This window comes from Sminthopsis crassicaudata, chromosome 3, assembly GCF_048593235.1.
Source record: "Sminthopsis crassicaudata isolate SCR6 chromosome 3, ASM4859323v1, whole genome shotgun sequence".
Classification (NCBI taxonomy): domain Eukaryota; kingdom Metazoa; phylum Chordata; class Mammalia; order Dasyuromorphia; family Dasyuridae; genus Sminthopsis; species Sminthopsis crassicaudata.
Genome location: NC_133619.1, coordinates 327,435,365 through 327,459,363, shown reverse-complemented (window position 1 = coordinate 327,459,363; position 23,999 = coordinate 327,435,365). Strand labels below are relative to the sequence as shown.

General features: G+C 42.0%; 1 protein-coding gene across 1 annotated transcript; it reads right to left on the bottom strand.

The window, feature by feature from the left end:
- Positions 1-23,999, bottom strand: NR1I2 (nuclear receptor subfamily 1 group I member 2). Its single transcript, XM_074302081.1, has 9 exons — positions 23,935-23,999; positions 22,741-22,962; positions 13,859-13,992; positions 10,867-11,054; positions 9,639-9,907; positions 6,307-6,449; positions 5,908-6,024; positions 4,847-4,952; positions 1-685 (listed from the first exon to the last, which is right to left on the bottom strand). The coding sequence occupies exons 1-9, from the start codon at positions 23,997-23,999 to the stop codon at positions 541-543; spliced, it is 1,389 nt and encodes a 462-aa protein (XP_074158182.1). The 3' UTR covers positions 1-540.

Genomic DNA, 23,999 nt, shown 5'->3' with positions numbered 1-23,999 from the left:
AATCCTTTCAGATAATCTGGACAAGTAGATGGGAAAAGGTGGAGGCTGGGTTTATATAAGGAGAATTGGGAACAAGAATGGGAAGTAATGAATGAGGTACTAATGAACATAGGTATAGTCCCGCAGACCCAAGACTGAGCCTTGAGTCTGCCCATCTCCTGCTCGTAGGGCATCGCTACATGTCTCACTGGAATTCCATCTCTGGACCAGCAGCATCTCTTCTGTTTCACCCTATTGCAGTACTCATAAGCCAGGGAGTTACTATGCCAACTGCTTCATTATCTACAAATGAAGGGTGAGGTAGAGTTACAGACTGAAAGGGAAACAATTACTTTTCTCCAGGAAAGTCAGATGGGAGTGAGTCCTGAATGGACTCCAGGACCAATCAAGAGGCTAAGGCTGGACCCTGCAGTCAGATCACAGAGAGATCTCGACTCTTGCTGATTTCTGTCCATCCAAGGGCTGACAGTCAGAGCCTTGCTGCTGTCAAAGGTATTCTGCCTGCTTGGTGCCGGGCAGCCTTCAAAGTAAGCTGGCTGTTCAGCTGTCTATTATGCTGAATAACTCCCGCATGAGAGGGGTGGCAAAGGGATGGATGTTCTCAATCTGCAACAGTTGCTTGGTGTGCTGGGCGTTGATGCTTCGGAGTTCCGTGAGGATGGCTATGATCTTCAGAAATAGGAAACTGTAGGGTGGTCAAGGGGTCAGGAAAAGGAAGAGAGGGGATAACGGTGTTGAAAGAAGAAATGTAGATGAAAAAATTAGGAAATGCTGTGGAATTTGTGGTTGGTTTCTCCTTCCCCATCCACCCTCATCCTTTCTCTTAGTGGTCCAGTGGTACCCTGGTACCTGCCTTGAGGCTAGGTTGTGGTGAGGAATATCTTCCTGTGGCTCATTACTGGACTATTCTTGAAAGTTGTAATAAATAGGGCAAGACTTTTAGGGGTTAAAAATCAGAATTCAGCTTCTGAGAGCATCCTTAGCCTTTCCTTTAGGGTAAGCCCAGGTAGATTTTTTAAAAATTTATTTTACTTTTAGTTTATAGAATAAAACAAGCATTTCCATAATAGTACAATAAACAAGATGATTGAAATTCTTTAAGCTTGGAGCAGTAGCAGTAGCCAAGGCATAGTCCACAGGACATCCATGGCAAGCACCTTCCTAACCTGTCCATCACTTGTTTCTGGAAGCTGAATGAAACCTGGATAACAGAAGTAGATAATGAGGGGCAACATGTATGATGGATTTAGGAGTCAGGAAGGGCTGGATTCCATCCCACCTCAGATACTTACTAGCTGTGAGGTCCTTGGCAAGTCATTTAAACCACTTTTGGCTATGGAATGGAGGGATTGGACTTAACTTGGTCCCAATTAGCTCTAATTCTATGATTTGTTACTGACATTTGACAAACTATTAAGAGTAAAACTCCATAATTCAGTATTTCCAAAATTTGTGATTTCATCTGTGAGAGGAGACTCACCATGAATGCAGGTCCTAATCCATTATCACTTTAGTGGACAGTTATGTGAATTGCTATGGCCAGACCTCTTGAGTCTGGTCCACTGGTCCACAAAAGATAGTTGGTCCCTCACTGGACCTCTTCAGAGATGACAAGGCCTGGCTGAGCCTACATTCTATTGGCTCAGCTTCCAAGAACCCCAAGTTCATGCCATAATGGGGCACAGAAATCTCTGATGATACCCTATGTCCTAGCAAATCAAATCTAAACCTTTCATTTGACTTTAGTGGCCTCCATATCTGGTGGCCTCTGCCATCTTTCCACTGTTTTCCCAGCATGTCCCCTCTGCTCCAGTCTTCTCATTGTCCCAGAAATAAGTCACCCTCATGTGTCCTACATTTCTTGACTCCTGTGCCCCTGTTCTTTGTTCACCTGAAATTCCTCCTTTTCTCTTTACCGTCCATCTAGCTCCTCTTCGTCTTTCAAAGTTGACCAGGACATATTCTTGACTCCTCCAGGAATCAAGACCTTCCTAGCTTTTGACTTACCACAGAACACACAATTTACACTAATCACATTGCTTCTTTTTGTTTTTATGTTAGTCTTGCCTCTCCAACGAGAGTATAAGCTTCTTAAGGGTAAGTTTCTTGTCTATCTTAGTACAGTGTTGAGAATGCAGTTAGCACTGATCTAGCTTGGTATGGTTTGACAACTTGAATAGCTAGTAGAGGTTCTATGGCCTTTAGCATGTGGTACATCGCTATAAGACTAGCTGTTTCCCGGGGCAGCTTCTTTCCTTCCATCTTCAACATGAGAAGCTATAAAAAGAAGACTAAGCTGCCCATGGGACCCAAATGGCCCCATCTTTGCTGGTATCTGGCCATCGAAGGACATAAAATTCCCAGCAGCTGCTTTCATGGAACTTGGTGGATTTCTGAAGACTGCTGGAGATAATCACTATGTCCACTGGTGACCAAAACATTTCTATATTTAGATGGGACGGGGAATGTTAGATCAGAGTTAACTTCATTTTGTTAATCATTCAATGACTTTTTAGTGCAGGATCATCGATTTAGAGATCATGAAGTCTAATTCTCTGATTTTTATAGATGAAGACACTCCAGAGAAGTTCAGTGTCTTGCCTAGGAGCAAACAACTAATAAGTATTTTAGGCAAGATTTGAATCCAGATATTCATGGCTCCAAGTATAATGATTTAATATCATACTACTTCATTGAATCCATATGAACCTAAGTAACCTTACACCAAACATTTTCCTCCTGCTAGGGTATGTCTTTGCCAGAGACCTATATTTGATTACATGTCTTCACACTCACAACTCAGCCAACTGTTTTCAGTTTCCATCTCCTGCAGGATTCCAGGCTCATCTTGTTCACTATTGTCTTTCACGTGAATGGAAAAGAACTAAGAGCAGCCTGGACTAGAGGAATGATTGTTCTCACAAACCCACGTCCTTTCCTTGCTCCCTGTGCATCCACTGCAACATCCACACCCATCAATGGACAAATTCTCCAGGTTTTGCTCAGCTCCCTCAGTCCTTACAACTCCCTTGGGTCCCAGTCATCAGCTAGTCACTAAACATTTTTCAAACGCCTACTATGTCAGGTGCTGTCCTCTTGGGGATACAGAGAAAGATAATATCTATTCACAAGGAGCTACACTCTGATGGGAGAAACAATATGCAAATAACCAAGTAAAAATAAGATATAGATACATAGAAACATATACACACAAATAGATATACAAAGTACAAACATACATACATTTGTGTAAACCCACACACACACACATGCACACACACACACACACACACACACACACATATATATACACACACAGAGAGAGACAGAGACACAGAGAGAGAGAGAGAATAAAGGGTAAAATAGAATAACCTACAGAGAGAAGATATTAGCATTAAGGGGAATCAAGAAAGACTTCTTGCAGAAGGTGAGTTTTTTAGCTGGTGCTTGGAAAACAATCAAGAAAGCCAGGAGACAGAAATAAGAAGGCAGAAAACTCCAGACATGGGTGACAACCAGTGAAAATTCCCAGAGTTAAGAGGTATAGTGCTTTCTGCAAGGAACAGCAAGGTAGCCAGGTTCCAGAGGACTTGAATGACAAACACAGGAATCTAGATTTGATGCTGGAGACACTAGGGAACTGTTGGAGTTTGTTGAAGAGGGAGTGTAATGAGTCAGATGGTGCTTCAGGAAGGTTAACTTGATGGCTGAGTGGAGGATGACGTGGAGTTGGGGAAGGCTTGTGCCTTCCCCACCAGCAGGGCAATAGTCCATGCAGCAGGTGATGAGGTGATCCCCTGCAGGGATGACACTAGCGCCAGAGGAGAGAAGGATCGTATAGGAGAGATTTTACAAATGTAAAATGGACAGGACTTGGCAATAGACTGGGTGGGGAGGGAGGGAGAAAGCAGCTGAGGAGGATATCTAGGTTGTGAGCCTGTAACTGTGTGGTGCCCTTTACAATAATGGGAAATTTAGGAAGAGGGGAGGGTTTGAAGGGAAAGATGGTGAGTTTGGTTTGGGATATGTCATATTAAAGATATCCATGGGATGTCCAGTTTGAGACACTGTCTAGAAGTTTTGGAGAGAGTTGAAGGCTGGATAAGTAAATCAGAAGATTATAAGCAGGGAGATGGTAATTGAATCCCGGAGCTGATGAGATCACCAAGAGAAATAATATGGAGGAGAAAAGAAGCACCTTGGGGGGCATCGCATTAGCGGACATGACCTGGATCGCCATCCCTGGCACTGTCTGACCAGCAATGGAGCCTAAAAAGAAGTGTCAGACAACCAGGAGGAGGCTGTGTCTAGAAAATCTAGAAAGAAGAGGGCAGAAGGGTCTGATCGGCAAAAACCTGAACTCTCACATCTCTCCACCCACTCTCGCCACTCACACGGCTATTCCCTTAGTTCAAGCTCTCCTCACTCCTGCCTGGACTTTTGCTACGATCTCCCGTTTGATCTCCCTGCCTCCAGTCTCCTCCACTCCGGCCTATCTGACAATACTGCCAATGCCCCTCCCAAACTACCTTGTATTTAGTTAGGATGCTTTGTATTTATTCTGTATATACTTCCACATGTACTTGTTACAGCCCCCATTGGAACGCAAGCTCTTTGAAAGTAGGGACTGTTTCATTCTATGTGCATGTATTTGTAGTACAAATTTAATGAATAATAATTTGTGATTAATAAATGCTTTCTGCTTGAATCCCTTGTAACTTCCCTCCCCTCCCCCGCCTCCCCCCAGCCACAAAAAACAACATCCATTGTGAAGCCCGAAATGAAGCTGGAACCCTCCCTCTGGGGGCCTTTCTGCTGGGAGGCCCGGCTGGCCACCCTCACTCACCGGTGGGCTGGCTGAGGCCTCTTGCATTCGATGTAGGCTTTTAGCGCCATGGTGAATCTCTCCTGCAACTGATCCACAACACAGCGCTGGACCACCCCTGGTCGATCTAAGGAAGGAACGGGAGCGAGGGGAATCCCTGGGGTGCCAAGATGGAGAAACTACCCCCCTTCCCCAGCACTATCCATTCTGACATAGGTTTGGGAAATGGTGGGCTCTGGGGGTGGAGGAAGGTGCAGACTGTGTCTCCTGTCACCCTCTGACTGAGGAAGGAGCTCCGCTCTCGGGAAACCCAAGCACAGGGCACTTCCTTAGGGCATCTGGGGGCTGCAGATGGACACAACTCCAGGGCCGTCTGACTAGGGGTCCTGACCCAGGCAGCCCAGAGTATATGAGGGGTGTGTGTGTGTGTGTGTGTGTGTGTGTGTGTGTGTGTGTGTGTTAGCGAGAGCAGAGACAGCCTTAAATATTGTGTGTGTGTGTGTGGTGTTTTTCTACTGCACACATGCATGTGACATGGGTCTCCTGTGACATACATGTATGCATGTGTGCATTGTGGTATTTGTGTATGCGTGTATACATGGAGAGAGAAGAGAGAGGAGAGATATTCAGCCCTAACGTGTAATGGGATTGACTGAATATATATACATACAGAATGTATATACTGTATATAAGGCATAAATATACAGATATACATGTATATACACAATACACACATATAATGTATATACATATATACAAGTAGCATGTATATATGTATATATATAATATATATAACACACATAAATATAATCTCTATTTATATAGGTTTTTCATTAGAGCTCTATCTGAATGGAGAGACAGAGACAGAGAAAAAGAAAGAAATTGAAAGAGAAAAGAGAAAATCCTATTTTTATATATGTGTGTGTATGTGTATATAACATATACTATGCATGTAGACAGGGATGAAAGGCAGAGACAAGTCAGGAAGGAGACCTTCGGGCTGGGCTGACAGGTCCCAGCTGCCCCCCCCCCCCCAGTTGAACCTGCCCGGCAGAGAGTCCGGGCTGAGGCAGAAGGCCTACCTGGGGAGAACAGGGAGATGGCCTGCATCAGCACATACTCTTCATTATGCAGCTGCAGCTTCTTCAACATGTAGTGGAATTTCAGCACGGGCTGTAGGAGAAGTTGCTGCAAGCCCCCTATGAGAAATTAAGCCCTTTTTAACATATAGACTGGATGATTTCCACGATCGTTTGAGTTTGAGTCTTCTCCAGCACAGCCTGCCGGCTGTGGAAGGTGTGCTGAACAGCTGTACCCCAAGAGTGCTCTTCCACCCCCAGCCCTCCAGCAGCCTCCCCATTAACGTTTGGGGTGCCCATTATACTGCTGGCCCCCTCATTTTTTTTGCTGCTACTTTCCCTGAGAGCAAAAAGGTCTAGTTTCGACTCCTCTTGTAAGGGTGGGGAAGTCCAGTCACATGCCTGCAGGGTCTTCTAAGTAGTAGGAGAGCCGGCCACAATCCCAGGACCCAGTCTCTGCGTTGAACACCGTGTTGAAGCGCAGAAGGCACAGCTCAAACGTGCCCCCTTTCAGGAGCGAAATCTGGTCCTCAATAGGCAATTCTCTGAGAGAAGGGAGGGAGAGAGTAGCCCATTAACTGGTGAAACAGGTGGCGCGGAAAAAATATCAGCTATCGGCCTGGGTTTATACCTGGTATACTCAACTAGATGGCCCGCTCTTTGAAGTATGTATACTTTTGTGTACCTACCATAGAACTAGAGGTTAAAAGGGGGAGGAGTTCAATATTATAACACATTTCTTAATATCTGCGGGATACTGAGCTACAGAAACCTAGTTTACAAACTAGAAGCAATTGTTTGTTGATTAATTAAGCCTTTTTCATAGTGAGTGCTGCCCTTTCTACTCCAACCTGGTGGATAGAGTGCCGGACCCAGAGTTAGGATGAATTGAATTCAAATCTGACCAAAGACACTTATTAGCTGTGCAATCCTGGCCAAGTTACTTAACCTTGGTCTGCCTCAGTTTCCCCAACTATAAAATGGGAATAGTAATAGCCCTTATCTCCCAGGATTATTGTGAGCAACAAATGAAATAACTGTAAAGATTTTAGCACAGGGCCTGGAACACAGTATTTTGTAAATAGTAGCAATTATTATTATTATGACTCCATCATTTCCTCCTCTCTAAATTAAATGGTTATTTCCAATGACACAGACTGCGGCCTTCTTTTGGGGGCTGTGGCAAAAGTTTATGGCAGAAATTGGCCCCTCAGAGTTAGTCCAGAGCCAAGGAGAAGATGGCGTCACTGGGAGGAGGAGCTCCAGTGGCCTGGATCTCTGAGACTAAGGGAGGATGCTTATAACCCTGTGGGGCTACCCAGAAGAATCTAAGGGTGCCCTTCCCACCACTCCTGACATGGGAGAGAGGAAGCACCCTAATAGGAAGCTCTGAGGGGTAGGATATACTCTGGAATCGCTCCTCTATCATTTCTTCCTTTGGCAACAAATTTTCCCTAGAATACAGCCCTTTCATTAAGCCTGTTGTCTACCACTGAGGTTCTGCCCTACTTGTGAAATGAAGCTCACACAAGGAAGTGATGAAGTTCAATGACACAGAAGGGCCACAGTGGTCCTTTAGGGGGTGAGGGTGAGGCTCCAGGACACTATGAGCTTCCAGATCAGGGGTCCTTTGGACAATCTGTTCTTGGATCAGGCTTCTGTTCCGGAAAGTCCTAAAAGGGTCAAGAAACTACATTCTGGAGTGAGGAAGGAGGCGGGAAAGGTGGGGGGGGGGTGCTGGGAGGGAATCCTGGCTCTGGAAGTTCCCAAAATTTCCTCAAGGATAGCCTGACTCAAGGTTCTACTGATATTCTTCTGCTCTCTGGGCTGAGTCCAGACCCCCACTGGCGCTGGTCTTTGAGCATGGATTCCCAGGGTTGGAAGGGCCCTCAGAGGTCACAGTCTAGTTGTTCTCTACAGCATCCCCACCAAATGGTCATCTAGCTTCTGCTTGAAGTGCTTCAGTGACCCGCAACTCACTACCACCTTGGCATGTAAGAATACAAACGGCCAAGCGACTAATCAGTGCCATAAGAGAAATTAGCACTCAAATTAGTTCAGCTTTGCCAATTCGGCCCAAACAGAGCTTGGTCCAATAGGGTTTTGTAGACATAGATTATGTGAGTCTCTAGTGTGGAGCCAGTTCCCGGGGAAATCCTCTCCCATCTCTTTTGTTGGAAAGCTCATCCAGTGCCCAACCAGTTCCCTGTCCCCCTCCCCCATTTCCTGAGCAGAGATTCTCATCTCCCCATCTTTTGTGAGCATCTGTAATCCATTCCATAAGGAGAAAAAGTCAGTCACATTAGTTCAACTTTGTCAATTCAGCCAAAACGGTGGTTGATCATTAGGGCTATGTAGACAGCTTATATGGTTCTCTGGTGTAGAACCAATGCTTAAAGAAGAAAATTGCCAGTATCCCTGGGGTAATCCTCTCCCATCTCTTTTGTTTGAAAGCCTCATCCAGTGTCCAACCAGTTCCCTGCCTCATTCCGTCCCCCCATTCACTGAGCAAGGGCTCTCCTCTCCTGATCTTTTCTGAGCATCTGTTTGAGGAAACTGGCAAAGATGGTAGAAATCCAGGGAATAAGTCTGGCCCAGCTTAGCCCAAACCAGACCAGCTTAGCTTCCTCTCCTCCTGTACCCAACAACCAGCAAAAGGGGGAAATTCCCAGACCACCAAAGGAGCACCATTCAAGTCAACTTCCATTTCCATTGACCCATCTGCATACCTGACCACTGGGCGTATGCACATCACCTGTTACCCATAGATACCCAAGACAGTGACAAGAGACCTAAGAGGTAGATTTATGGGACAGGATAGAAAATGGATTAGTATCCTCAGGAAAATCTGTTTCTATTAAAGTCAGAGCCTTTTCCATTCAACTACAACCCTGCTTTTCAAGTATAAGAAAATCAAGCAGCCATCCATAGCCTTAATATCCATTGTCAAACAGTATCTCCCTTGCAGAGTGATGGAAAGTGACCATCAGGTTTTCCTTATTCCCAAGCAAAGTGTCAAAGTGTCTCTGAGGTTCATCCCCACTTCAGGAGCTTGTTGCTGCCATTACTAGCACAGAGTCCTGAACTTGGAATTGGAAGAACTAGTTCCAAATCCTAACTCTGACACTTAATCCCATGGGCAAGGGACTCAGTCTCACCTGGATGATCAAGGAATAGATTAAATGATTTCTCAAGAATACTTCTTTAACGGTCCATAAACTAAGTTGTTTTGGAGCCTTCTCCTTAATCTCATGCCCCCATCCACTGGCTGACTAACCAAGGGGCTAACCAAGGTGTTGGTGGCAACATCATATGAGGTTAGTATATCTGAGGGAAAGTTGCTCAATGCATCAACACTTGCTGGCCCATCCCTTCCCAAGCTCCCCTTAGAGACATCCTTTGTTATGGGGTCACTCTGCTCAGAGCTCCTTTCCAAATCTCTTCTATAACTTCTACAAATGGTCCCGTTTCCTTTCTCTTCATGGGGAAAACGAATCCTGGCTGACTAAAACCAAGGAGAGAGCCTTGAGGATATTGATCCCTCATCCACATTCAGAGGAAGGAAGACCATCTTAAAGCCCTTGAATCTCTTTCCTTAGTTTCTTTAGCTTTTAGCACAGTCATATTGTACCTGGCACATAGTAAGTGCTTAATAAATATTTATTGACCATCTGACAATGCCATTTTCTGCTTCTTCTTATACCGCCTTTCCCCAATAAATCCCCATATCCTACCGGAAGTAGGAGATGACTTTGGCAAAATTGATGATGCCTTTGAACATGTAGGTTGACATGTCGGCCATGTGGGGTAACAAGGAAATGATCCCTTTCCCTGACCTATCTGCTGAGGGCTTGTAGTTCCAAATGCTGCCATCTTCACCCTGCAGCCGTAGAGAGATGGGGTAGAACTCTTTGGTGATCCTGTTCCACTTGGCCGCTTCTTCCTCTGAACGGGCAGCAATGGGCTTGGGAATCTCAGGGTTACTTCTCGGTACCCCTGGCAGCTGAGAAACAGATCATTACAGCAGAAGGGAAAGGAAGGGAAGCATGGAAGGAACAGAGAAGAGAAAGGAAGTATGGAAGGAGAGGAAGCAGAGGAAAGAAAGCAGGGACATTTATGCCCATCAGTCACATTATGCAGACATACCAATCATATTGATGTCAGCTGCTAGTACAAAGATGACTCTAGACAGGTATACACGTATTGAACATCTTACTGTATGAAGATATTTCTGTGTAGGAAGAAGAATATGATGGTGCTTTTGATTGAAAACCCAGAAACCTGGGATTAAATTTCAATGGCCAATAGCAATACAGGTAACTAGAAAACTTGGAATCAGGAAAAACTGAGTTCAAAATAGACTCAGACATATACTAGCTGTGTGATCCTAAACAAGTCAAACTCTTACTGTCACTATTCCCTTATCTATAATAAAAGCACCTGCTTCTCAAGGTTGTTGTATGGACCAAATGAGGCATAACCCATGAAAATGATTTCCAAATGTTAAAGCACTACATCAACATCATCATCATCATCATCATCATCATCATCATCATCATTTTGTGTCCTTGAGTCTCATTTTCACGCTCTGTAAAATGAGGAGACTGGATTATAAAGTGGTTTCTAAGATCCCTTTACTTCTTGCTTCTTAGCCCCCCACAATGGGAAGGTGAGCTTCTGAACATGGGGCTGTCACTCTGGAGCACAGATTGCCATGGTCTCAGAGCAGAGAAACAAACCATAGAGAAGCCGGTGGCTTCTCAGATTTACAGGTGATATTAAGTATTTCACAAGCCCATAGCCCTAAGGGAGCAGGGGGATGGGGCTTCTTTTGGTTTTCACTTCATTTCAGCTTAGATTCAGTTCCATATCATTTGCCTGGATTGGGAGGTGAAGAGACAGGTTTGCAAATAGTACAATGAAGGATGAGATTCTGGAGCACCACATACTTAATTCTCTTACCCAGAAATCCTTGAAATGGGAGAAGGTGGTGTCAAAGGTTTTCGTCTGAGCATCCATAAGCTCCAGGATCATCTTCTGCTGCTCCTCTGTTAGTCCTTTCACTTCTGGAGCCGGAGTCCCCAATTGTTCTCTCTTCTTTCTCTTGATCAGAGCTCTCCTCTGCTCTACTGCTGCATCAGACATGATCACTGCACATAGTAGGGAAGAGTAGCCAGTTTAGGGAAAATCTATGTCCTTAGCCCTGGGACTGTTAACCCTGAGCTGTTGAGCTCAGGATCATTCCCCTTTCCCCAGGCCATCTTTGTGTTAAACATCTATTAAACCCAGGAATTACTTCATATTATCATTAGCTCACCCTCCTCTAAACCCATAGGGGAAAATCTAATTTATCTCAACTACCTGAACAAGAGGGAACTATATAGATGGTGACTTGAGTCTAGGGTGGGAAATGAAGAAAAATAGAAGAGCCGGGCCTACTTATAGCAAAATAAGAGTACAAGAAAGTTCCCCTATCGATTTCTGGCTTGGAAGCATTCTGCTCTGAATCCCCATGGCCACAAAGAACTTCCAGCAGTATTTTTCTGAGTTCCACAGTTCTCAGCATAGTCCCACGATGGCCCACCAAAGAGAGGCATGAGTTACAGCCTACCCAAACCCATGCTTTGTTTTTCAAGATTGTGGACCTGGGTCATTTTTTGCTATATTCAAATCTATTGGGTCTGCACTGCACTGGGGCAACAAGCTGGTATATTCAGACCACTTCAGTGCCTGGCACAGTACTTTGCACATAATAAACGCTCAATAAATATCTGTTGGTTGACTGAACCTGTTGAGAGTTCAACAAGCTTGATTGCTTGAAGAAAATAGGACAAAAATTCATGGCACCACTTGTTTTGATCTCAAATGAGTAATATGGTAGGGAACAGCAGAGAAGAATTTCCCCACCCCACTTTCATTCATCTCCTTTGTGGTTTTGCTAAGTAGAGTCACTGAGATGATTTAAAGGGGTCTTAGCAACCAAGAGACATGATAGGAGTTAGGAAGAGTTTTATTTTTTTTATTATTTTTTTATTTTATAATTATAATTTTTTTGACAGTATATATGCATGAGTAATTTTTATAACATTATCTCTTGTATTCATTTTTCCAGATTTTCCCCTCTCTCCCTCCACTCCCTCCCCTAGATGAAGGCAATCCCATACATTTTACATGTGTTACAGTATAACCTAGATACAATATATGTGTGTAAATACCATTTTCTTGTTGCACATTAAGTATTGGATTCCGAAGGTATAAGTAACTTGGGTAGATAGACAGTAGTGCTAACAGTTTACATTCACTTCCCAGTTTTCCTTCTCTGGGTGTAGTTGTTTCTGTCCATCATTGATCAACTGGAAGTGAGTTGGATCTTCTTTATGTTGAAGATATCCACTTGTTAGGAAGAGTTTTAGACCACAACTAAAGTCTAAACTCAGGGACAATGAGACAGAAGACATGGTGTTCAAAAGGCAAGCTAGAGCTGACAAGGTACAGCTGGGGTTCCCATCATAAAAGGGCTAAAGATTGCTTCTAAGGAGAAGAAAACCCATGAGGGCAGCAGCTCTGGGGAGAACAGCAGAGCAAGAAGCTGAGAAAGAAAAACCTATCACAGTTGAAACCCCACAAAGGGCAAGTCAACTAGGAAGTCACCTCACAGCTATGGCCAGCAATTGCAAAGAACTGCAGCAACTCAGCAGGAAAGCCTGGCACGGAACAGCTCAGGAGACCGGAAGAAAGCAGAAAACAGTTCGATGACATCCCTGGGGGCTTCAGGGACCCTACAATGTCAGAGCTTTGAGTCTTCCTGGCCATGGGTCTGTAGTCAAAGATGTTCTCTGTCTGGCTTAGTGTAGTCCCTGGCCACATGGATGTCTCCTAGGTTACCCCCTCGCATGTGGGGAGCAGATCTTTCTTGTCACTATTGTTATTGTTCTCGTTAATTAAACAATGTTCTTTGGTTGGTCTGATAAAAGTGAGCATATTGGTGGGGGCTTGTGAGCTCTGGTTTTGAATGAATACACAAAGAATATCCAACCAACAAGGGTCCATATGTACGGCCCAAATATTACAAATCAATGAAGAATGAATGAATCTAAAATGGAAGAGGATAAGGGAGTGTGTTCATATTCTTGGTGTACTAAAAATTTTGCATTGTTTGATTCTCAGTCTTTTCTCTTCCCATAAAGTTTGGCTGTCTTCCTGGAACATATCTTCCACTCTTCCCTTCTACCATTTTCTCCTTCTTTCCAGAAAGAGCTAGATAACTATGAGATAAACTAAAAATAGATAAACTAAAATAAATAAATTGAGATATATTGAGATAAACTAAAAAACCTGGAAGAATCTGTTAATACAGACTAGAAACTGCCACAGCACCATTGTTCTGTCAAAAAAATCCAAGGATTTGGTGGGCCAGACTCAGGCCTGGCCGAGAACCTGCGGTGGAATTTGAAACTTCTTTAGGATGGAGCTCATCAACTCCTGTCAGAAGGAGAAAGCACAAACACTCTTTGGCTCTCAGAAAGCAACTAGGCAGCCCAGCTCAAACCGTCTTTCTCCTATCTCCAGATAGCTCCAAAGTAAATGAGTTGAGTGCTCAGAGGAAGAATAAAGTGGAAGGAGAGGAAGGAGGCAAGTGAAAGAGGGAGGTTAAGAAATAGAAGGGAATAGACAGATTAAAGATCAAATCCCTAGATGAATGTTGACCCACAGGCTACCTTTCCCTAGATTAAAAATAAATTAGAATGACCATCAAAGATCTCCTTTAAAAATCCTTATGGGGGGCAGTAGGTAGAGCACCAGTCCTGAAGTTAGGAGAACCCGAGTTCAAATGTGGCTTCAGATACTTAACACTTCCTAGCTGTATGATCCCCAGGCAAGCTCACCTAGCCCCAACTGCCTCAGAGGAAAAAATGAAAAAAAAAAAAAAAAGCCCTTATTGGTCCAGGCTTACTTTCCTTCTTCATTCCACTATCCAGGCACTTGCGAAGCCGGCAAGCCTGGCACTGCCTCCGGGTCTTCTGGGTGATTTCACAAGTGCCCTTCCGGAAGGGGCATCTCAACCGAACGTTACGTTTCATGACTCGCCTGTAGGAAGAGAAAGAGAAGGGGGCACTGGGGTTGGCATCAGACTGGGAGAATGAACTTGAGCTTCATCCCACTAGTTCCCACAGGATTCTGGGTCCCAGGAAGACCAGATCAGCCAGCCACCCTTCCTGCAGAGCCTTAATCGGGAATATCTCTGTCTGTGGCAAAAACAGTTGCGGGAAGGGAAAATGGAGGATAACCTGACTGCTGGAGAAACTCCAGCCTTACCTTCCCAGAGATTTTGCAGGAAGGTAGGGTACCCCCCCACACACACACATTCAGTTACAAGACTCCATATGGGACTGCAAACCACGATTTAAGAAGCTGGACTCTAGGTAGCCAGGAACGTACTCCCACCTCACAGGAATCTCTGGTTTTCCTTCGAGATTCGGTTCAAAAACAAACAAACCAAACCCTCCAAAGTACAGGCAAAGAGGAATGTTTTTAATATTGTAAAAAGTATGTTTAAAATAAAAAATAAGTACAATGTACAACAGGGATTCACTAGAACATTTCCCAATAAATACAAGCAATACAAGTGCCCACTCTTGCCACTGTTATTTGATAGAGTTTTGAGAATGTTAGCAATAGCAATAAGACGAGAGAAAGAAATGAAAGATGTAACAATAAGTAGACTGAAAATTATCCCCATTTGCTCATGATATAATGGTTTACTTGAAAAATCCTAGGGAACTAACAAAGATACTAACAGCTTCAGCAAAGTTGTAGATTCCAAAATAAAACTTCAGAAATTAAATCCAATTCTGCATAATGACTGCATGGCAACAAAAACTGAGAGGCAATAATAGAAAGGGAAATCACAGAATCACAACGGTAAGGAAGTTGGAAAATTGTCAGAGCTGAATCTTTTCTATCACATACTTAACAAGTGGTCATCTAGTTCTTGCTTGAAGCCCTCCAGGGAGAAGGAACTTCCTGCCTCCCAGTGCAGCCCATTTCTTCCAAAGCAGAACACATAAAAATGAATTTCTCTCATTACAAAGGTGATAAAATAACAAGGTAAGAAATTATAAAACTAAAGAAATATGGTAAGATTTACTTGAAGTGACATGGAATGATGTAATCAGAACCAGAAGAACAAAATATGATGCAATATGATGTATACAATAATGTGAAAGAATAACTGACTAAAGAGCTGAATTCTGAGTAATTATGAACACCAATTTGAGTGTCATCCTCATGGCAGAGAGGGGAATGAATGCAGCCAGATTGGCTTACTGAATCAAGTTTGTTTTGATATCTGCTTATCTGTATGGTGGCGACAGGTGTATTTTACTCTGAATGACTAAATTACAAAAATAAAAGGTATTAATAAAATTTATAACTATATAATTAACCTATAATTATAATTATATATACAATGCATAAATATAATTATATATATATATATAATTATATAATAAAAAGGGAGAAAAAAAGTAACCCATAGTCACAGAATGACTTCCTTAAATAGCAGCATTCAGATTTGAGTCTTGTTTACATATTGTACTCTACCTCTACTGATCTTTTACATTTTGTAGGAAAAAAACAAATTGTGGGAAAAAAGACAGTTTCATCTCTTATTAGTGAATTTCCTTTCCCTCTAGAATCTAGAATCATATTAGAAGAATAAGAAGAAAACTCTTTAAGAACAAATCTTTCAGGGAAAAAGACCTTATGTGCAAAAAAAGAACCCACATGAAAAATATTGTAATCCTTTTTGTAATGGCAAGGAATTGGAAACTGAGCAGATGCCCATCTGTAAAGGGCTAGAACTGAGCAAATGCATTTGGATAATGGAGCACGTGAGACTAATTGCCAGTTGGACAGTTCTCTATTAACTTGTTTGAAGGTTGACCCTCCCCAGCTATTCTGTGCTGACTTGATTGGTGGGACAAAGAAGGGGAAGTGACTTGTGTGGGTGGAGTAGGAGGAGGAGATTGAGGCATTCTCCTGACAGTGGAGAGAGAGGAAGGTGGTGTGGAGATTGCTAGACTTAATCCCCTGACGGTGACCCCAAAAGACCAAGAATAAAGATTTTTGGTGATCCTGACTCCGGCTGATTTCTGGGAAGACAGAGTTCCCACCCATCAATTGAGGAATGACTGCTCATCTTTTCTTTTAGAAAGATAAAATTCCATTATATTCATAATGCCATGACTTATTCAGTCTGATTTCAGAAAAGCCTGGAAAGACTTATATGAATTGATGCTGAGTGAAGTGAGCAGAACCAAGAGAACATTGTACACAGCAACAAAAAGATTCTGTGAGGAACAATTATGATGGACATGGTCTTTTCAGCAATGTGATGATCCAAGATAATTCCAATAGACTTGGGATGGAAAATGCCATCCACATCCACAACAGAAGGAGAAATGAATGTTGATTGAAGTATAGCATTTTCACCTGTGTTTGCTTGCTTTTTCTTATATTTTTTCCCTTTTGGTCTGATTTTTCTTGTACAACATGACAAATATGGAAATATGCTTAAAAGGATTGTACATGTTTAATTCATATCAGATTGTTTCCTCTCTTGAGGAGGGGGGAAGTAAGGGACAAAGGGAGAAAAATTTGGAACACAAAATCTTACAAAAATGAATGTTGGAAACTAAAAAAAAAAAAAAAAGAAGAAGAAGAACAATCTTTCCATCCTTTAATTCACTTATTCATGTTTGACTCATAAGTTTCAAAAGCTTCCACTCAGGAAAATGGACACATTTTTGTAAGAGTTTGCTCTATATTCTACAACTCAGCCCATCAGAGATTTCTTTAGCTACAGCAGCTCTTCTCTCCAGGATAGGCTCCTTCAAGCAAGCGGTCTTCCCCTTTCCTCCTTTTTCCTTCCCTCCTTCCCAATTTTTGCCAATGTCATTCCATTTACTTGTGAGAATGGCCCTGGAGGCAGTATTTCCATGGAGATGGAGATTCTTTTCTTCTTTTGTCCAGCATTGGGCATATAAGTAGGGAATAGAGATTCTTCTAAAGAAGTAGGTTGGAAAGAAAGCTTCAACCTGAATCCTAAAAAGGGGACAACCCCATGTGAACTTCCCCATGAATGGATGGGGATCATGGTAGAATTATCAAGGGAGGTAAGGGAAAGAAACCCCATAATTCTTCACTATCCTGAGCATACTCATATATTAGTCTAACAGGATTCTCCTGTCTCATTGCAGTTAGGAAGAGGCTAAGCGATCCATTACCTTTACCAGAGTTGAAGGAACAGCTAGAATACCTAGGACTTTGAGATAGCTTTAAATTTGTGGATATCTATAGTATGTCAAGATAACAGGTCTCATACTGTTTTACTAGAAGTTTATAGACCCTAGTCCCCAAACAAAGTCCTAGCTGGGAACTAAGACTGGAAGAATAAGTAAACAAATAAAAAGGGTTGCTTGTCCAAGACACAGACCAAGCAGAGAGCAGCTCCAAAAGATCTACAAACAAAACCTTAAAAAAAAATACATTTTGGTCAAAAAGTCATTCAGAATTCCCAGAAGAAATGAAGCAAGTATTGTTGTTATTGTCATTGTCTAAATGAGAATATAAGTCAAATGAGAATACTCTTTCCTAAAATAAGAATAAGGAAATGAAAGCAATGGAGGAACGTTTAACTTGGAGGAAAAACAACTACTGTGAGCATTGTCATCGGCTACAACTAGTACCCCTATAACTAAAGAATTCCACCACCTATAACTCTTGCCTGTTACCTATGAATCAGTGACCACATAGGAACAAACTATTCTCAAACCTCACTTCTTATTCTCTTGTCCCTATTCCTCTTAATGCTATTTCATCCATCTCCCCTCTCCAAGCCTGCCCATCCCTTCCACCATGCCTGCTCAAATTCACATTCCAAAGTAAACAGATTTGTTTTCATTCTGAACTTCTTTCACTAATGCTCTTTCAATCTACTAGCCCTTATTGATTACTGGCTTCTTCCTCCACTTTGCAATATGGCTTTTACTCTAATAACTCAACTAAAAGTACTGTCTACAAAGTTATCAGTGTTTTCTTTATTGCCAAATCTGCTGTCTTTTCCTGCATCCTCATCTGTTTTTACCTATCTGCTGCATTTGATGCCATCGACTAACCTCTCTTCCTAGATAATCTCTTCTCTATGAGGGTTTGAAACATTGCTCTCTTTGGTCCCCTCAGTCTCCTTTGCTGGCTCATCATTCATATTACACATTTGGAGAGTGTGGGGATTCTTCAAAGCTATATTCTGGGTCTTGTATCACCTATTGCCTATTGGACATTTCAAGACATTTAAACCTCAACATATGCAAAATAAAAATCATTATCTTCCCTTTCCTCAGTGCAACTATTTTTTATGAAGGCACCACCATTTTTCTCATCTCCCAGGCTATAATTTTGATATTATTTTTAACAATTCATTCTTCTTACTCCACATATTTTCTACAATCATAGTGTCACAAAACTTATGTGAAAATTAGGTTTATTACAAGAGAAATGAACACACATGTAGAACCCAAAGAGTTATACAGAAATTTGAATTTTTTATAATAGTAGAACAAAAGAAGGAGGAGATGCCAGAAATCTCCACTTACAAGGATGTAGCATGAGAGGGGGGAAAGCACAATAAAGATAGGAAATGGACAAAACCCCTGCCTATTAGGAGCTGCTAACTGATGGCAAAAGCCATATTCTTTTCCCTTGGGAACTACTGAATTATGGAGATAGGATGGTTTGATTATCTACAAGTATCCCAGCTGCCCAAGCAACTTCTCAGCCTGATGTAGATTGACTGGTACAGTCTTGACTACCAAGGACATACAGAGAGTCCAGATTGAGAGTCAAATAGCACATTATGTCAGCTCATTGATACATTCAAGGCCTTTTGCTTATTCCAGGTCCAGTGCTTAAGGAAAATATGGCAACTCAAAAAGATAAATCCAAGGGATCTCTTAACATTATCCAGTCAATGGTCAAATCTTGTCATTCGTATCTCCACACCATTCCTCATATCTGAACATGTTTCTTATTTGTATATTCAAGACTCAAATTCAGGCCCTCATCACCTCTCATCTAGATTAATGGAATATCACAATTAGTGTCCCTCCATCAAGCCGCCAGGATGATTTTTTCTAAAGCAGAGATCTGACCATGTCACCACAGTACCCAATAAACTTTTATGGCTTCTTGATGTCTCTGTGTTAAAACATATCTCTTTCTATTTAGTTTTTAAAGTCCTTCACAAATTGAGACCAAACTATCTTTCCAGGTTAATTGGCTATTTATCCCCCTCCCATATTCTAGGATCCAGCTAAAGTATACCTCACTTGTATTTTATATCTCAATTCTGGGACTTTGCATTAACTGGCTTTCACGCCTGGAAATCACTTCTTCCTCACCTCCACCTTCCAGAATCCCTTCAAGATGCAGCCTAAGTATCACCTTGTAAATGAGACTAATTCAACTGCTAAGACTATTTCTGCCTGTCTATCTACCTACTTTATATTATTTTCTTTACATTTATTTTGTGCGTATTTACATATATGTACGTGTACCCCTACATTAGAATGTAGGATTTTTGAGAATAGAGAATATTTCATTTTGGGAGTATCCCTGACATCTAGCAAAGTGTGGGTCACATAGTAGGTACATTACAAATTCTTTTACATTGACTGAAAGAGAAGGAAATTTTAATTTCCACTCTAGCATGAAACCCTCCCTTCCTCTCCCTTTTCTCCCTCTCTTTTCCTTGCTTCCTTCCTTCTTTCTTTCTTTCCTTCCTTCTCTCCTTCCTTCCTCTCTCCTCTCCCTTCCTTCCTTCCTTTTTTCTTTTTTTCCTTCCTTTCCTCCTTCCTTCCTTCCTATCTTTCTTCTTTCCTATCTTCCTTCCTTCCTATCCAGATATCTAGTCAAAGAAAGGAAGTGTTCTAGGAATTGCCAGCCTCATGGTTTGCTAGATGGATAATCTCAAATCTGAGAGACCTGGAAGCTAGGTTTATCTACAGAAGGAGAATTCCTGAGGTGGTATAATCCCTCCAACCCACACTGAAGGACTGAATAAATGTCTGGCAGAAGAGTTATGCAAGAAAACCAAAATAAAGGCTTAAGTATGTAGGCAGCAGAATTATCTCTTTGCACAGGAAAATAAAAACACGGAAACATGTATTTAGTTTACAGCCTAATGACTTCTCCTATTTGTAAATATTAAAGAATTCCAAAAACTGAAGTTGATGAAATTGGACAGTTACTGCTGGTAAGAACTGTATATGCAGCTGTTACAAAGCTGGAACTGTCTTTTAAACAAAATACTGTAAGTGATAGAAAGCTCCCCCCCACAAAAAAAAAAAAAATCAGCAACAACAGACAACAGTTGAGTTTTGTTTTCTTTTTTTCCTTGTTTCTTTCCTTTTTTTCTTCCTTCTTTCATTTTCTCTCTTCTTTCCCTTCTTTCTTTTTCTTTCTTTCCCTTCCTTTTTCTTTCCTTTCTTTTCTCCCTTTTTTCTTTCTTTTCCTTCCTTACTTCTTTCTCTCTTCTTCCCTTCCTCTTTCCCTCCCTCTCTCCCTCCCTCTTTCCCTTGCTACTTCCTCCCTCCCTCCCTCCTTCCCTCCCTCCCTCCCTTCCTTCCTTCCTTCCTTCCTTCCTTCCTTCCTTCCTTCCTTCCTTCCTTCCTTCCTTCCTTCCTTCCTTCCTTCCTTCCTTCCTTCCTTCCTTCCTTCTTTCTGATGGGGGTTGAGGTCCCTTTAAGTGTATCTTTTGATTCACAAATCCTGGTCAAAAAGCACCCTTTTGAATTCCAATGATATCCAGGATTTCCCCAGCTCCCATTGGATCTGAGCTAACTTGGGTTTTCCCAAACCCCACAGTTTAAACCCATTGAATTCTATTCAATGCTGATCCTGGCTAAAAACCCACCAAGAGCCTGGGACTTCACCCACCTTCAAGATCACCAAGAGCCCCCATTATAAAAAGGGCTATTTTGGAGTCCACATTTGCCGAAGTCCTAAGCATGGTATCCTTATGTCAGTCATGTCAAGGGTTTCTGCCCACCAGACCTATTCCGGTGCCCTTTTATCTCTACCCTCAAGTTTACTAACTAACTTTACTTCTGAATCCCTACAACAAACCTTTTTTTTTTTTTTTTTTTTTTTTTTTTTTAAATCAATCTAGGTTTTCGGGCCTGTAAATTCCTTTATAGGGGACTCTGCGCCGTCACTGGACTATCCTTGTGCCCCCTTTCCTAACTCTCATCACTTCCTTCCTTCCTTCCTTCCTTCCTTCCTTCCTTCCTTCCTTCCTTCCTTCCTTCCTTCCTTCCTTCCTTCCTTCCTTCCTTCCTTCCTTCCTTCCTTCCTTCCTTCCTTCCTTCCTTCCTTCCTTCCTTCCTTCCATCCTTCCATCTTTCAGTCAGTCCTTGGAAGGCATCAAGGGTGAGATTTTTGGAACTTTCCAGGAGATAAGAGAATAACATCCCTTTAGGAAGAAAAAAGATCCCTTCCATGACTCCTAATGAAAGAAGCAGGAGGGTTAAAGCTCCCACAATCATGATGAGTTTTTGGACAGAGCAGGTCTTATGGAATCAAAGATGCCCATCTCGTCCAAGGCTTGTTGGGAAATCCAAACCACAGGATTTACTACAATACTTGAGGGGACTGCTGTATAAGTTCTTTGGGAGAATCAGGAAACCACCAGATGGGAACAAGCATTTATTAAGCACTTGCTATGTGCTAAGCTCTGTGATAAGTAATATTTTCTCTTTGAGCCTCCAATGGCCCTCAAGGTAGATGCAACTGTTAACCTCATATTACAGATAAAGAAATGGAAGTTAAGTGACTTGCAGAGTCACCTTAACAGAGTGACTTGCTCAGGGTTATAGAGCTACTAAGTATGTGAGAGCAGAGTTGAACTCTGAATTTCCTGACTTCAGGCCCAGCTCTCCATTCACGCCACTGGAGAGCTGCCTCTGATTGGTTCAAGGGCAGCTACAAGTTCAGATCCTTCTCAGATTTCAACCCCTCATTTCAGAGGAGGGAACAGAGCCACAGTGAGCAAGTCACCCAGCTAGTATCTGCGTCCGGGATTTTCACTTAGGCTTTCCTGTGGACTGTTAGGAATGCCTTTCCTTTGCATCCTCTGTGTCCTTTGCAATGAGCTGAAAAGAAATGCCATCTTCCCCTCATAAGTATTTGTTGCCTTTAGTGCTTATATGGGAACTGGAGACCCTGTTATTTCTTTCAGGAAAACATAAGTAAGTAATAAGATATATTTGGAGATTTTCCTGGAATAAACTGTATAAGGCAATAAAACCCCAAAAGAGAGAAGAAATGAACTTTTCGTGTGTCAGACCCCATTGCTTTTAGCCCAGATTTCTTAGCAGTCCTTAGAGCTATGAGTTTACATTAATATATATATATATATATATATTTTTTTTTTTTTTTTTTTTTCCTGAAGCAATTGGGGTTAAATGACTTGCCCAGGCTCACAAAGCTAGGAAATGTTAAGTGTCTGAGATTTGAACTCAGGTCCTCCTGATTTCAGGCCTGGTATTCTACCCACTGTGCCATCTAGCCCCCCATTAATACACTTTTAATAATATTTTTATTTTTTTAGATGTCTAAAATTTTAATTTTTCAAAGCATTTTTTCTCTATTGTTTTTTCTTCATAGATTACATCCATTTGAGATGGGGTCACAGGATAGGTTTTTGGCATAGTCACCCAGAACTTGGTTGCTTCAGTAGTGAAAAGATAGTCACTGGGGTGGGGACATTCACTTTACCTGAAAAATCCCTTGCACCCTTCACAAGTCATAACATTGAAGTGGTAACCAGTGGCCCTGTCTCCACACACACGGCAGACTTTGGGCTCCCCATCATCTTCTTCTGTGGAGGGGTCGTTACTATTGAGCCCCGACACAGCTTCTTTTTCTCCTTCCAGAAGGCTAACATGACTCCAGCTCTGTCTGTGTCTCTCCTCCAGGGTGACTCCTGAGCCTTGGAAACTAGAAGGATAAACAAGGTCAAAACGGACAAAACTTTTTCCCAGCCTAGGTGTATCAATTGTTTTTTTCTGCAAAGAATTATTCCATAACTCCCAAGTTTTCTGTGGATTGTTGCAATGTGAACACTCAAAACACTCATATGTGAGAAAAAGTAGATTTTAACCATACTAGTAATGATACTAGGGGAGCTGAGGTTAAAGCTGTCTGCCCAGGAAACAGGGAGACTAATTATCCCTTCCACTTTATGGGGGCAGGAAAGGAGAAGAAAGGGTAGGGTGAGAACAGAGAAAAGGGGACATTGGGGGCATGCTGTCCCCAATATCTGCACCCACAGGGTAATATGGAAAATATGCTAAAAATACTTTGGCCTCCCTTTGTACAGAGAAAAAGTCTTATAGCATTAAAAGACAAAATATGTTGATATTATTTAATAACATATTTTATACATTTCTGAGTTTCTAAACATTTTCTGTCATCTGCTGAACTTTGAGTATCCTTTGTAATTTCTGAAAAATTCCTACAAAATTCCCACTTAATAATTGTATAAATATATAAGCATATATTGTATTTAACATACATTTCTACCATGTTTAACATATGTTGGATTACTTGCCATCAAGGGGAGGGGGTGGGCGAAGGGGGGGGGATTGGAACGCAAGGCTTTGCAAGGATTAATGTCTCAGAATTATCCATGTATATATTTAAAAAAATAAAAAGCTTTAATTTTAAAAATTCTCATTTAATTTCTTATGCCTGCCTATGATATATCGAAACCACGATGAAGAAAATCACTATGTGGAAGGAATAATTGCAATTTAAGATTTATGGGAAGAAAAACTAGGTGAAGTCCCATAGACCAAGATGCCAGAGTTAAATTGCAGTCTGGCCAGAAGAGAGATTGGGATGCTGTATTCAATGAACAATCAATGAGCTTTCCCCTTCTATAGAATACACAGCCCAGGACTGTCTCACCCTATGGTTTTGCACTTTGTGCTGGTCACCAGGTGTGGCGATTCCAAAGGCCCTGCCTGCATCAT

Bases quoted from the DNA above. Each gene is read 5' to 3' on its own strand.
- NR1I2 (XM_074302081.1), bottom strand. From the start codon at position 23,999: ATGATGCAGGCAGGGCCTTTGGAATCGCCACACCTGGTGACCAGCACA. The intron at 13,993-22,740 runs GTAAAGTGAATG...CTCTTCCTACAG, and splicing joins GGGTGCAAGGGATTTTTCAG to GCGAGTCATGAAACGTAACG. The intron at 6,450-9,638 runs GTAGGATATGGG...CCCTTCTCTCAG, and splicing joins AAAGTCATCTCCTACTTCCG to AGAATTGCCTATTGAGGACC.